Source organism: Aphelocoma coerulescens, unplaced genomic scaffold (genome assembly GCF_041296385.1).
Source record: "Aphelocoma coerulescens isolate FSJ_1873_10779 unplaced genomic scaffold, UR_Acoe_1.0 HiC_scaffold_64, whole genome shotgun sequence".
Classification (NCBI taxonomy): domain Eukaryota; kingdom Metazoa; phylum Chordata; class Aves; order Passeriformes; family Corvidae; genus Aphelocoma; species Aphelocoma coerulescens.
The window spans coordinates 33,124-49,317 of NW_027183992.1; the positions used below are offsets into that span (position 1 = coordinate 33,124).

Below are 16,194 nucleotides of genomic sequence, written 5' to 3' on the forward strand. Positions count from 1 at the left end.
CCTCCCCAAATTCCCCAAATCCCACCCCAAATTCCCAAATCCCTCCCCGAATTCCCCAGTCCCGCCTCGAATTCCCAAATCTCGCCCCAAATTCCCGGTTTCCAGCCCCAATTCCAGCCCTGAATCCCCAAATTCCCACCCCAAATTCCACCCCAAAATCTCCCCCTTGTATCCCAAATTCCCCAAATTCCTCCCCAAATTCCGCCCCGAATTTCCCCAAATCCCTCCCTGAATTCCCAAATTCCTCCCCGAATTCCCAAATCCCGGCCGGAATTCCCAAATTCCCACCCCAAATTCCCCGAATTCCTCCCCGAATTCCCTAAATCCTGCCCTGAATCCCCAAATTCCTCCCCAAATTCCCCAATCCCACCCCGAATTCCCCAAATTCCACCCCAAATTCTCCCCCTTGTATCCCAAATTCCACCCCAAATTCCCAGACTCCCAAAATTCCCACCCGAGTATCCCAAATTCCCCAAATTCCTCCCCAAATTCCCACTATGAATTCCCCAAATTCCCCAATCCCGCCCCAAATTCCCAAATTCCTCCTCAAATCCCCAAATTCCACCTCGAATTCCCAAATTCCCAAATATTTGGGAATTCCTGGTTTCCAGCCCCAATTCCAGCCCTGAATCCCCAAATTCCCCCTTGTATCCCAAATTCCCCAAACTCCCCCCAAATTCCTACTATGAATCCCCAAATTCCTCCCCGAATTCCCTGAAATCCTCCCCAAATTCCCCAAATCTTGCCCCGAATTCCCCAAATTCCCCCTTGTATCCCAAATTCCCAAATTCCCTCCCAAATTCCCACCCCCCGATATCCCAAATTCCACCCCAAATTCCCAAACTCCCAAAATTCCCACCCGAGTATCCCAAATTCCCCAAATTCCTCCCCAAATTCCCACTACGAATTCCCCAAATTCCCCAATCCCGCCCCAAATTCCCAAATCCCACCCTGAATCCCCAAATTCCTCCCCAAATTCCCGCCCTGAATTTCCCCAAATCCGCCCTGAATTCCCCAATCCCGCCCCAAATTCCTCCCCAAATTTCCCAAATCCTGCCCCAAATTTCCCCAAATTCCTCCCCGAATTCCCAAATCCCGCCCCAAATTGCCCAAATCTTGCCCTGAATTCCCCAAATTCCTCCTCAAATTCCCAAATCCCACCCTAAATCCCCAAATCCCGCCCCGAATCCCCCGAATTCCTCCCCGAATCCCCAAATTCCTCCCCAAATTCCCAAATCCCACCCCAAATTCCCAAGTCCCGCCCCAAATTCCCAGTTTCCAGCCCCAATTCCAGCCCTGAATCCCCAAATTCCCACCCCAAATTCCCCAAATTCCACCCCAAAATCTCCCCCTTGTATCCCAAATTCCCCAAATTCCTCCCCAAATTCCGCCCCGAATTCCCCAAATTCCACCCCAAATTCCCAAATTCCCAAATTCCACCCCAAATTCCCAAATTCCCTCCCAAATTCCCAAATCCCACCCTAAATCCCCAAATCCCTCCTTGAATTCCCCAAATTCCTCCCCAAATTCCCAAATTCCATCCCAAATTCCCAAATCCCACCCTAAATCCCCAAATCCCTCCCTGAATTCCCCAAATTCCTCCCCAAATCCCCAATCCCGCCCAGAATTCCCGGTTTCCAGCCCCAATTCCAGCCCTGAATCCCAAATTCCCACCCTGAACCACAAATTCCCCAAATTCCACCCCAAATTCCCAAACTCCCAAAATTCCCACCCGAGTATCCCAAATTCCCCCCAAATTCCTCCTGCGAATCCCCAAATTCCTCCTCAAATTCCCAAATCTTGCCCTGAATTCCCCAAATTCCCCTCCCAAATTTACAAATCCCGCCCCGAATTCCCGGAATTTCCCAAATTCCTCCCTGAATCCCGCCCTGAATTCCCGGAATTCCCAGAATTTCCCGAATCCCGCCCCGAATCCCGCCCCAAATCCCGCCCTGAATTCCCAGAATTCCTGGAATTTCCCGAATCCCGCCCCGAATCCTGCCCTGAATTCCCGGAATTCCTGGAATTTCCCCAATCCCGCCTCGAATTCCCGGAATTTCCCGAATCCCGCCCCGAATTCCCGGAATTCCCGGAATCCTGCCCCGAATCCCAGTTGGAATTCCCGGAATTTCCCGAATCCCGCCCCGAATCCCGTTGGGAATTCCCAGAATTTCCCAAATCCTGCCCCGAATCCCGCCCCGAATTCCCGGAATTCCCGGAATTTCCTGAATCCCACCCCGAATCCCGGTCAGAATTCCCGGAATTCCCGGAATTTCCCGAATCCCGCCCCAATTCCCGTTGGGAATTCCCGGAATTTCCCGAATCCCGCCCCGAATCCCATTGGGAATTCCCAGAATTTCCCGAATCCCGCCCCAAATCCCGGTCAGAATTCCCGGAATTCCCGGAATTTCCTGAATCCTGCCCCGAATTCCCGGAATTCCCGGAATTTCTCCAATCCCGCCCCAAATCCCAGTCAGAATTCCCGGAATTTCCAGAATTTCCTGAATCCCGCCCTGAATTCCCGGAATTCCCGGAATTTCCCGAATCCCGCCCAGAATCCCGTTGGGAATTCCCAGAATTCCTGGAATTTCCCGAATCCCGCCCCAAATCCCGGTTGGAATTCCTGGAATTTCCCGAATCCCACCCCGAATTCCCGGTTGGAATTCCCAGAATTTCCCGAATCCTGCCCCGAATCCCGCCCCGAATCCCGCCCCGAATTCCCGGAATTCCCGGAATTTCCCGAATCCCGCCCCGAATCCCAGTCAGAATTCCCGGAATTCCCAGAATTTCCCGAATCCCGCCCCGAATTCCCGGAATTTCCTGAATCCCGCCCCGAATCCCGCCCCGAATTCCCGGAATTCCCGGAATTTCCCCAATCCCGGCCCGAATCCCGTTGGGAATTCCCCGAATTCCCGGAATTCCGGCTCTCGGGCCCCACCTGGACCTTGATGGCGACGTGGGCGCCGGCGCGGAGCCGCCCCCGGTGCACCTGCCCGATGGAGGCGGCGGCCACCGGCTCCTCCTGGAACTCCCGGAGCCGCCGGCGCCAGCCCCGGCCCAGCTCCGCAGCCAGAACTTCCTGCGGGGCCCCCGAGACCCCGACAGCTCAGCCAGCCCCAAAATGCCAAAAAATCCCACCAAATCCACCCCAAATCCCAACAAATCCACCCCAAATCCCAACAAATCCACCCCAAATCCCACCAAATCCAACCCAAATCCCAACAAATCCAACCCAAATCCCAACAAATCCAACCCAAATCCCACCGAATCCGACCCAAATCCCAAAAAATCCGACCCAAATCCCACCAAATCCGACCCAAATCCCAACAAATCCAACCCAAATCCCACCAAATCCACCCCAAATCCCAACAAATCCACCCCAAATCCCACCAAATCCAACCCAAATCCCAACAAATCCAACACAAATCCCAACGAATCCCGGAAAATCCAACCCAAATCCCAAAAAATCCAACCCAAAATCCGGAAAATCTGACCCAAATCCCACAAAATCTGACCGAAATCCCCTCAGTTCCCCCCCAAATCCCACCAAATCCCACAAAAATCCGCCCAAATCCCACAAAACCTGACCCAAATCCCCATAATTCCCCCAAAACCCCCAAAAATCCCACAAAATCCAACAAAATCTGACCCAAATCCCACCGAATCCAACCCAAATCCCAAAAAATCCAACCCAAATCCCAACAAATCCGACCCAAATCCCACTGAATCCCGGAAAATCCCCCCAAATCCCACAAAATCCCACAAAATCTGACCCCAATCCCACAAAACCTGACCCAAACCCCCTCAAATTCCCAGAAAAATCCCACAAAATCCCATCCAATTTAAAACAAAATCCCCCCAAGTCCTACAAAAAATGCCCCAAATGCCCCAAAATGCCCCAAAATGCCCCAAAATGCCCAAAATGCCCCAAAATGCCCCCAAATGCCCCAAAGGCCCCCAAGGGCGGCTCCTCCTGGAACTCCCGGAGCCGCCGGCGCCAGCCCCGGCCCAGCTCCGCAGCCAGAACTTCCTGCGGGGCCCCCGAGACCCCGACAGCTCAGCCAGCCCCAAAATGCCAAAAAATCCCAACAAATCCACCCCAAATCCCAACAAATCCAACCCAAATCCCAACAAATCCAACCCAAATCCCAACAAATCCGACCCAAATCCCACCAAATCCACCCCAAATCCCAACAAATCCGACCCAAATCCCAACAAATCCGACCCAAATCCCAACAAATCCACCCCAAATCCCAACAAATCCGACCCAAATCCCAACAAATCCAACCCAAATCCCAACAAATCCACCCCAAATCCCAACAAATCCCGGCGAATCCAACCCAAATCCCAAAAAATCCAACCCAAAATCCAACAAAATCTGACCCAAATCCCACCAAATCCAACCCAAATCCCACCAAATCCAACCCAAATCCCAACAAATCCAACCCAAATCCCAAAAAATCCGACCCAAATCCCACCAAATCCGACCCAAATCCCAACAAATCCACCCCAAATCCCAACAAATCCACCCCAAATCCCAACAAATCCAACCCAAATCCCACCAAATCCAACCCAAATCCCAAAAAATCCAACCCAAATCCCACCAAATCCAACCCAAATCCCACCGAATCCGACCCAAATCCCACCGAATCCGACCCAAATCCCACCAAATCCACCCCAAATCCCAACAAATCCACCCCAAATCCCACAAAATCCGACCCAAATCCCACCAAATCCGACCCAAATCCCAAAAAATCCAACCCAAATCCCACCAAATCCAACCCAAATCCCACCAAATCCAACCCAAATCCCAAAAAATCCAACCCAAAATCCGGAAAATCTGACCCAAATCCCCTCAAATCTCCCCAAATCCCACAAAATCCCACAAAATCTGACCCAAATCCCCTCAGTTCCCCCCCAAATCCCACCAAATCCCACAAAAATCCGCCCAAATCCCACAAAATCTGACCCCGATCCCACAAAACCTGACCCAAATCCCCTTAATTCCCCCAAAACCCCCCAAAATCCCACAAAATCCAACAAAATCCGACCCAAATCCCACCAAATCCAACCCAAATCCCAACAAATCCAACCCAAATCCCAACAAATCCAACCCAAATCCCACCAAATCCAACCCAAATCCCAAAAAATCCAAACCAAATCCCAAAAAATCCAACCCAAATCCCAAAAAATCCAACCCAAAATCCGGAAAATCTGACCCAAATCCCACAGAATCTGACCCAAATCCCCTCAAATCCCCACAAATTCCACCCAAATCCCACAAAATCCAACCCAAATCCCCCAAAATCCCACCAAAATCCCACAAAATCTGACCCAAATCCCTCCAACTCCCCCAAAATCCCACAAATCCCCACAAATTCCCACAAATCCCCATAAAATCCCCAAAAATCCCCTCAAATCTCCCCCAAATTCCACCCAAATCCCACAAAAATCCACCCCAATCCCAAAAAATCCCACAAAATACCCCCAAATCCCCCAAAAAATCCCCCAAATTCCCTCCAAATCCCACAAATCCTGACCCAAATCCCCTCAAATTCCCCCCAAATCCCACAAAATCCCACAAAAATCCACCTTAATCCCAAAAAATCCCATAAAATCTCACCTAAATCCCCCAAAATCCCACAAAATCCCCCCAAATCCCACAAAATCCCACAAAACCTGACCCCAATCCCACAAAACCTGACCCAAACCCCCTCAAATTCCCAGAAAAATCCCCCAAAATCCCATCCAATTTAAAACAAAATCCCCCCAAATCCTACAAAAAATGCCCCAAAATGCCCCAAAATGCCCCAAATGCCCCAAAATGCCCCAAAATGCCCCCAAATGCCCCAAAATGCCCCAAAATGCCCCAAAGGCCCCCAAGGGCGGCTCCTCCTGGAACTCCCGGAGCCGCCGGCGCCAGCCCCGGCCCAGCTCCGCAGCCAGAACTTCCTGCGGGGCCCCCGAGACCCCGACAGCTCAGCCAGCCCCAAAATGCCAAAAAATCCCAACAAATCCACCCCAAATCCCACCAAATCCACCCCAAATCCCAACAAATCCACCCCAAATCCCAACAAATCCACCCCAAATCCCAACAAATCCACCCCAAATCCCACCAAATCCAACCCAAATCCCAACAAATCCACCCCAAATCCCAAAGAATCCAACCCAAGTCCCAACAAATCCAACCCAAATCCCACCAAATCCAACCCAAATCCCACCAAATCCCGGAAAATCCAACCCAAATCCCAAAAAATCCAACCCAAAATCCGGAAAATCTGACCCAAATCCCCTCAAATCTCCCCAAATCCCACAAAATCCCACAAAATCTGACCCAAATCCCCTCAGTTCCCCCCCAAATCCCACCAAATCCCACAAAAATCCGCCCAAATCCCACAAAATCTGACCCCGATCCCACAAAACCTGACCCAAATCCCCTTAATTCCCCCAAAACCCCCCAAAATCCCACAAAATCCAACAAAATCTGACCCAAATCCCACCAAATCCAACCCAAATCCCAACAAATCCAACCCAAATCCCACCAAATCCCGGAAAATCCAACCCAAATCCCAAAAAATCCAACCCAAAATCCGGAAAATCTGACCCAAATCCCACAGAATCTGACCCAAATCCCCTCAAATCTCCCCCAAAATCCACCCAAATCCCAAAAAATCCAACCCAAATCCCCCAAAATCCCACCAAAATCCCACAAAATCTGACCCAAATCCCTCCAAATCCCCCAAAATCCTACAAATCCCCACAAATTCCCCCAAATCCCCATAAAATCCCACAAAATCCCCTCAAATCTCCCCCAAATTCCACCCAAATCCCACCAAAATCCACCCAAATCCCACAAAATCCCACAAAACCTGACCCCAATCCCACAAAACCTGACCCAAACCCCCTCAAATTCCCAGAAAAATCCCCCAAAATCCCATCCAATTTAAAACAAAATCCCCCCAAATCCTACAAAAAATGCCCCAAAATGCCCCAAAATGCCCCAAATGCCCCAAAATGCCCCAAAATGCCCCCAAATGCCCCAAAATGCCCCAAAATGCCCCAAAATGCCCCAAAGGCCCCCAAGGGCGGCTCCTCCTGGAACTCCCGGAGCCGCCGGCGCCAGCCCCGGCCCAGCTCCGCAGCCAGAACTTCCTGCGGGGCCCCCGAGACCCCGACAGCTCAGCCAGCCCCAAAATGCCAAAAAATCCCAACAAATCCACCCCAAATCCCAACAAATCCACCCCAAATCCCAACAAATCCACCCCAAATCCCAACAAATCCACCCCAAATCCCAACAAATCCACCCCAAATCCCACCAAATCCAACCCAAATCCCAACAAATCCACCCCAAATCCCAAAGAATCCAACCCAAGTCCCAACAAATCCAACCCAAATCCCAACAAATCCAACCCAAATCCCACCAAATCCAACCCAAATCCCACCAAATCCCGGAAAATCCAACCCAAATCCCAAAAAATCCAACCCAAAATCCGGAAAATCTGACCCAAATCCCCTCAAATCTCCCCAAATCCCACAAAATCCCACAAAATCTGACCGAAATCCCCTCAGTTCCCCCCCAAATCCCACCAAATCCCACAAAAATCCGCCCAAATCCCACAAAATCTGACCCCGATCCCACAAAACCTGACCCAAATCCCCTTAATTCCCCCAAAACCCCCCAAAATCCCACAAAATCCAACAAAATCTGACCCAAATCCCACCAAATCCAACCCAAATCCCAACAAATCCAACCCAAATCCCAAAAAATCCAAACCAAATCCCAAAAAATCCAACCCAAATCCCAAAAAATCCAACCCAAAATCCGGAAAATCTGACCCAAATCCCACAGAATCTGACCCAAATCCCCTCAAATCCCCACAAATTCCACCCAAATCCCACAAAATCCAACCCAAATCCCCCAAAATCCCACCAAAATCCCACAAAATCTGACCCAAATCCCTCCAACTCCCCCAAAATCCCACAAATCCCCACAAATTCCCACAAATCCCCATAAAATCCCACAAAATCCCCTCAAATCTCCCCCAAATTCCACCCAAATCCCACAAAAATCCACCCCAATCCCAAAAAATCCCACAAAATACCCCCAAATCCCCCAAAAAATCCCCCAAATTCCCTCCAAATCCCACAAATCCTGACCCAAATCCCCTCAAATTCCCCCCAAATCCCACAAAATCCCACAAAAATCCACCTTAATCCCAAAAAATCCCATAAAATCTCACCTAAATCCCCCAAAATCCCACAAAATCCCCCCAAATGCCACAAAATCCCACAAAACCTGACCCCAATCCCACAAAACCTGACCCAAACCCCCTCAAATTCCCAGAAAAATCCCACAAAATCCCATCCAATTTAAAACAAAATCCCCCCAAGTCCTACAAAAAATGCCCCCAAATGCCACAAAATGCCCCAAAATGCCCCAAAATGCCCCAAATGCCCCAAAATGCCCCAAAATGCCCCAAATGCCCCCAAGGGTGGCTCCTCCTGGAACTCCCGGAGCCGCCGGCGCCAGCCCCGGCCCAGCTCCGCAGCCAGAACTTCCTGCGGGGCCCCCGAGACCCCGACAGCTCAGCCAGCCCCAAAATGCCAAAAAATCCCACCAAATCCACCCCAAATCCCAACAAATCCACCCCAAATCCCAACAAATCCAACCCAAATCCCAACAAATCCAACCCAAATACCAAAGAATCCAACCCAAATCCCAAAAAATCCGACCCAAATCCCAACAAATCCAACCCAAATCCCAACAAATCCAACCCAAATCCCACCAAATCCAACCCAAATCCCACCAAATCCCGGAAAATCCAACCCAAATCCCAAAAAATCCAACCCAAAATCCGGAAAATCTGACCCAAATCCCACAAAATCTCCCCAAATCCCACAAAATCCCACAAAATCTGACCGAAATCCCCTCAGTTCCCCCCCAAATCCCACCAAATCCCACAAAAATCCGCCCAAATCCCACAAAATCTGACCCCGATCCCACAAAACCTGACCCAAATCCCCTTAATTCCCCCAAAACCCCCCAAAATCCCACAAAATCCAACAAAATCTGACCCAAATCCCACCAAATCCAACCCAAATCCCAACAAATCCAACCCAAATCCCAAAAAATCCAAACCAAATCCCAAAAAATCCAACCCAAATCCCAAAAAATCCAACCCAAAATCCGGAAAATCTGACCCAAATCCCACAGAATCTGACCCAAATCCCCTCAAATCCCCACAAATTCCACCCAAATCCCACAAAATCCAACCCAAATCCCCCAAAATCCCACCAAAATCCCACAAAATCTGACCCAAATCCCTCCAACTCCCCCAAAATCCCACAAATCCCCACAAATTCCCACAAATCCCCATAAAATCCCCAAAAATCCCCTCAAATCTCCCCCAAATTCCACCCAAATCCCACAAAAATCCACCCCAATCCCAAAAAATCCCACAAAATACCCCCAAATCCCCCAAAAAATCCCCCAAATTCCCTCCAAATCCCACAAATCCTGACCCAAATCCCCTCAAATTCCCCCCAAATCCCACAAAATCCCACAAAAATCCACCTTAATCCCAAAAAATCCCATAAAATCTCACCTAAATCCCCCAAAATCCCACAAAATCCCCCCAAATGCCACAAAATCCCACAAAATCTGACCCCAATCCCACAAAACCTGACCCAAACCCCCTCAAATTCCCAGAAAAATCCCACAAAATCCCATCCAATTTAAAACAAAATCCCCCCAAGTCCTACAAAAAATGCCCCAAATGCCCCAAAATGCCCCAAAATGCCCCAAATGCCCCAAAATGCCCCAAATGCCCCAAAGGCCCCCAAGGGCGGCTCCTCCTGGAACTCCCGGAGCCGCCGGCGCCAGCCCCGGCCCAGCTCCGCAGCCAGAACTTCCTGCGGGGCCCCCGAGACCCCGACAGCTCAGCCAGCCCCAAAATGCCAAAAAATCCCAACAAATCCACCCCAAATCCCAACAAATCCAACCCAAATCCCAACAAATCCACCCCAAATCCCACCGAATCCAACCCAAATCCCAACAAATCCAACCCAAATCCCAACAAATCCACCCCAAATCCCAACAAATCCACCCCAAATCCCAACAAATCCAACCCAAATCCCAACAAATCCGACCCAAATCCCAACAAATCCAACCCAAATCCCAACAAATCCGACCCAAATCCCAACAAATCCAACCCAAATCCCAACAAATCCACCCCAAATCCCAAAGAATCCAACCCAAATCCCAACAAATCCACCCCAAATCCCAACAAATCCACCCCAAATCCCAACAAATCCAACCCAAATCCCAACAAATCCAACCCAAATCCCACCGAATCCACCCCAAATCCCAACAAATCCAACCCAAATCCCAACAAATCCACCCCAAATCCCAACAAATCCACCCCAAATCCCAACAAATCCGACCCAAATCCCAACAAATCCAACCCAAATCCCAACAAATCCACCCCAAATCCCACCGAATCCAACCCAAATCCCAACAAATCCACCCCAAATCCCAACAAATCCGACCCAAATCCCAACAAATCCGACCCAAATCCCAACAAATCCACCCCAAATCCCAACAAATCCACCCCAAATCCCAACAAATCCACCCCAAATCCCAACAAATCCGACCCAAATCCCAACAAATCCAACCCAAATCCCAACAAATCCAACCCAAATCCCAACAAATCCAACCCAAAATCCGGAAAATCTGACCCAAATCCCCTCAAATCTCCCCAAATCCCACAAAATCTGACCCAAATCCCCTCAGTTCCCCCCCAAATCCCACCAAATCCCACAAAAATCCGCCCAAATCCCACAAAATCTGACCCCGATCCCACAAAACCTGACCCAAATCCCCTTAATTCCCCCAAAACCCCCCAAAATCCCACAAAATCCAACAAAATCTGACCCAAATCCCACCAAATCCAACCCAAATCCCAAAAAATCCAACCCAAATCCCAACAAATCCAACCCAAATCCCACCAAATCCAACCCAAATCCCAAAAAATCCAACCCAAATCCCAAAAAATCCAACCCAAATCCCAACAAATCCAACCCAAAATCCGGAAAATCTGACCCAAATCCCACAGAATCTGACCCAAATCCCCTCAAATCTCCCCCAAATTCCACCCAAATCCCACAAAATCCAACCCAAATCCCCCAAAATCCCACCAAAATCCCACAAAATCTGACCCAAATCCCTCCAACTCCCCCAAAATCCCACAAATCCCCACAAATTCCCACAAATCCCCATAAAATCCCCAAAAATCCCCTCAAATCTCCCCCAAATTCCACCCAAATCCCACCAAAATCCACCCCAATCCCAAAAAATCCCACAAAATACCCCCAAATCCCCCAAAAAATCCCCCAAATTCCCTCCAAATCCCACAAATCCTGACCCAAATCCCCTCAAATTCCCCCCAAATCCCACAAAATCCCACAAAAATCCACCTTAATCCCAAAAAATCCCATAAAATCTCACCTAAATCCCCCAAAATCCCACAAAATCCCCCCAAATCCCACAAAATCCCACAAAATCTGACCCCAATCCCACAAAACCTGACCCAAACCCCCTCAAATTCCCAGAAAAATCCCACAAAATCCCATCCAATTTAAAACAAAATCCCCCCAAGTCCTACAAAAAATGCCCCAAATGCCCCAAAATGCCCCAAAATGCCCCAAAATGCCCCAAATGCCCCAAAGGCCCCCAAGGGCGGCTCCTCCTGGAACTCCCGGAGCCGCCGGCGCCAGCCCCGGCCCAGCTCCGCAGCCAGAACTTCCTGCGGGGCCCCCGAGACCCCGACAGCTCAGCCAGCCCCAAAATGCCAAAAAATCCCAACAAATCCACCCCAAATCCCAACAAATCCACCCCAAATCCCAACAAATCCACCCCAAATCCCACCGAATCCAACCCAAATCCCAACAAATCCAACCCAAATCCCACCGAATCCAACCCAAATCCCAACAAATCCACCCCAAATCCCAACAAATCCACCCCAAATCCCAACAAATCCACCCCAAATCCCAACAAATCCGACCCAAATCCCAACAAATCCAACCCAAATCCCAACAAATCCGACCCAAATCCCAACAAATCCAACCCAAATCCCACCGAATCCAACCCAAATCCCAACAAATCCAACCCAAATCCCAACAAATCCAACCCAAATCCCAACAAATCCAACCCAAATCCCAACAAATCCACCCCAAATCCCAAAGAATCCAACCCAAATCCCAACAAATCCACCCCAAATCCCAACAAATCCACCCCAAATCCCAACAAATCCAACCCAAATCCCAACAAATCCAACCCAAATCCCACCGAATCCACCCCAAATCCCAACAAATCCGACCCAAATCCCAACAAATCCACCCCAAATCCCAACAAATCCACCCCAAATCCCAACAAATCCACCCCAAATCCCAACAAATCCGACCCAAATCCCAACAAATCCAACCCAAATCCCAACAAATCCACCCCAAATCCCACCGAATCCAACCCAAATCCCAACAAATCCACCCCAAATCCCAACAAATCCGACCCAAATCCCAACAAATCCGACCCAAATCCCAACAAATCCACCCCAAATCCCAACAAATCCACCCCAAATCCCAACAAATCCACCCCAAATCCCAACAAATCCGACCCAAATCCCAACAAATCCAACCCAAATCCCAACAAATCCAACCCAAATCCCAACAAATCCAACCCAAAATCCGGAAAATCTGACCCAAATCCCACAGAATCTGACCCAAATCCCCTCAAATCTCCCCAAATCCCACAAAATCTGACCCAAATCCCCTCAGTTCCCCCCCAAATCCCACCAAATCCCACAAAAATCCGCCCAAATCCCACAAAATCTGACCCCGATCCCACAAAACCTGACCCAAATCCCCTTAATTCCCCCAAAACCCCCCAAAATCCCACAAAATCCAACAAAATCTGACCCAAATCCCACCAAATCCAACCCAAATCCCAAAAAATCCAACCCAAATCCCAACAAATCCAACCCAAATCCCACCAAATCCAACCCAAATCCCAAAAAATCCAACCCAAATCCCAAAAAATCCAACCCAAATCCCAACAAATCCAACCCAAAATCCGGAAAATCTGACCCAAATCCCACAGAATCTGACCCAAATCCCCTCAAATCTCCCCCAAATTCCACCCAAATCCCACAAAATCCAACCCAAATCCCCCAAAATCCCACCAAAATCCCACAAAATCTGACCCAAATCCCTCCAACTCCCCCAAAATCCCACAAATCCCCACAAATTCCCACAAATCCCCATAAAATCCCCAAAAATCCCCTCAAATCTCCCCCAAATTCCACCCAAATCCCACAAAATCCAACCCAAATCCCCCAAAATCCCACCAAAATCCCACAAAATCTGACCCAAATCCCTCCAAATCCCCCAAAATCCCACAAATCCCCACAAATTCCCCCAAATCCCCATAAAATCCCCAAAAATCCCCTCAAATCTCCCCCAAATTCCACCCAAATCCCACAAAAATCCACCCCAATCCCAAAAAATCCCACAAAATCTCACCTAAATGCCCCAAAATCCCACAAAATCCCCCCAAATCCCACAAAATCCCACAAAATCTGACCCCAATCCCACAAAACCTGACCCAAACCCCCTCAAATTCCCAGAAAAATCCCACAAAATCCCATCAAATTTAAAACAAAATCCCCCCAAGTCCTACAAAAAATGCCCCAAAATGCCCCAAAATGCCCCAAAATGCCCCCAAATGCCCCAAAGGCCCCCAAGGGCGGCTCCTCCTGGAACTCCCGGAGCCGCCGGCGCCAGCCCCGGCCCAGCTCCGCAGCCAGAACTTCCTGCGGGGCCCCCGAGACCCCGACAGCTCAGCCAGCCCCAAAATGCCAAAAAATCCCACCAAATCCACCCCAAATCCCAACAAATCCACCCCAAATCCCAACAAATCCACCCCAAATCCCACCGAATCCAACCCAAATCCCAACAAATCCAACCCAAATCCCAACAAATCCACCCCAAATCCCAACAAATCTGACCCAAATCCCAACAAATCCACCCCAAATCCCACCAAATCCAACCCAAATCCCAACAAATCCACCCCAAATCCCAACAAATCCACCCCAAATCCCAACAAATCCACCCCAAATCCCAACAAATCCAACCCAAATCCCAACAAATCCGACCCAAATCCCAAAAAATCCAACCCAAATCCCGGAAAATCCAACCCAAATCCCACAAAATCCCCCAAAATCCGGAAAATCTGACCCAAATCCCACAGAATCTGACCCAAATCCCGGAAAATCTCCCCCAAATTCCACCCAAATCCCACAAAATCCAACCCAAATCCCCCAAAATCCCACCAAAATCCCACAAAATCTGACCCAAATCCCTCCAAATCCCCCAAAATCCCACAAATCCCCACAAATTCCCCCAAATCCCCATAAAATCCCCAAAAATCCCCTCAAATCTCCCCCAAATTCCACCCAAATCCCACAAAAATCCACCCCAATCCCAAAAAATCCCACAAAATCTCACCTAAATGCCCCAAAATCCCACAAAATCCCCCCAAATCCCACAAAATCCCACAAAATCTGACCCCAATCCCACAAAACCTGACCCAAACCCCCTCAAATTCCCAGAAAAATCCCACAAAATCCCATCCAATTTAAAACAAAATCCCCCCAAGTCCTACAAAAAATGCCCCAAATGCCCCAAAATGCCCCAAAATGCCCCAAAATGCCCCAAAGGCCCCAAAATGCCCCAAAATGCCCCAAATGCCCCAAAGGCCCCCAAGGGCGGCTCCTCCTGGAACTCCCGGAGCCGCCGGCGCCAGCCCCGGCCCAGCTCCGCAGCCAGAACTTCCTGCGGGGCCCCCGAGACCCCGACAGCTCAGCCAGCCCCAAAATGCCAAAAAATCCCAACAAATCCACCCCAAATCCCACCAAATCCACCCCAAATCCCACCAAATCCACCCCAAATCCCAACAAATCCACCCCAAATCCCAACAAATCCACCCCAAATCCCAACAAATCCACCCCAAATCCCACCGAATCCACCCCAAATCCCAACAAATCCACCCCAAATCCCACCAAATCCAACCCAAATCCCAACAAATCCACCCCAAATCCCAACAAATCCACCCCAAATCCCAACAAATCCACCCCAAATCCCAACAAATCCGACCCAAATCCCAACAAATCCAACCCAAATCCCAACAAATCCGACCCAAATCCCAACAAATCCAACCCAAATCCCACCGAATCCAACCCAAATCCCAACAAATCCAACCCAAATCCCAACAAATCCAACCCAAATCCCAACAAATCCAACCCAAATCCCAACAAATCCACCCCAAATCCCAAAGAATCCAACCCAAATCCCAACAAATCCACCCCAAATCCCAACAAATCCACCCCAAATCCCAACAAATCCAACCCAAATCCCAACAAATCCAACCCAAATCCCACCGAATCCACCCCAAATCCCAACAAATCCGACCCAAATCCCAACAAATCCACCCCAAATCCCAACAAATCCACCCCAAATCCCAACAAATCCACCCCAAATCCCAACAAATCCGACCCAAATCCCAACAAATCCAACCCAAATCCCAACAAATCCACCCCAAATCCCACCGAATCCAACCCAAATCCCAACAAATCCACCCCAAATCCCAACAAATCCGACCCAAATCCCAACAAATCCGACCCAAATCCCAACAAATCCACCCCAAATCCCAACAAATCCACCCCAAATCCCAACAAATCCACCCCAAATCCCAACAAATCCGACCCAAATCCCAACAAATCCAACCCAAATCCCAACAAATCCAACCCAAATCCCAACAAATCCAACCCAAAATCCGGAAAATCTGACCCAAATCCCACAGAATCTGACCCAAATCCCCTCAAATCTCCCCAAATCCCACAAAATCTGACCCAAATCCCCTCAGTTCCCCCCCAAATCCCACCAAATCCCACAAAAATCCGCCCAAATCCCACAAAATCTGACCCCGATCCCACAAAACCTGACCCAAATCCCCTTAATTCCCCCAAAACCCCCCAAAATCCCACAAAATCCAACAAAATCTGACCCAAATCCCACCAAATCCAACCCAAATCCCAAAAAATCCAACCCAAATCCCAACAAATCCAACCCAAATCCCACCAA

General features: G+C 49.3%; 1 protein-coding gene across 1 annotated transcript in view; it reads right to left on the bottom strand.

The window, feature by feature from the left end:
* The window catches only part of LOC138102226 (atypical kinase COQ8B, mitochondrial-like), an 86,275-nt gene that overhangs the window by 30,499 nt on the left and 39,582 nt on the right, over positions 1-16,194 (bottom strand). The window contains exon 8 of the mRNA XM_068999957.1: positions 2,939-3,079. Within this exon, the coding sequence (XP_068856058.1) occupies positions 2,939-3,079 (141 nt within the window). The remainder of the gene's footprint in view (positions 1-2,938; positions 3,080-16,194) is intronic.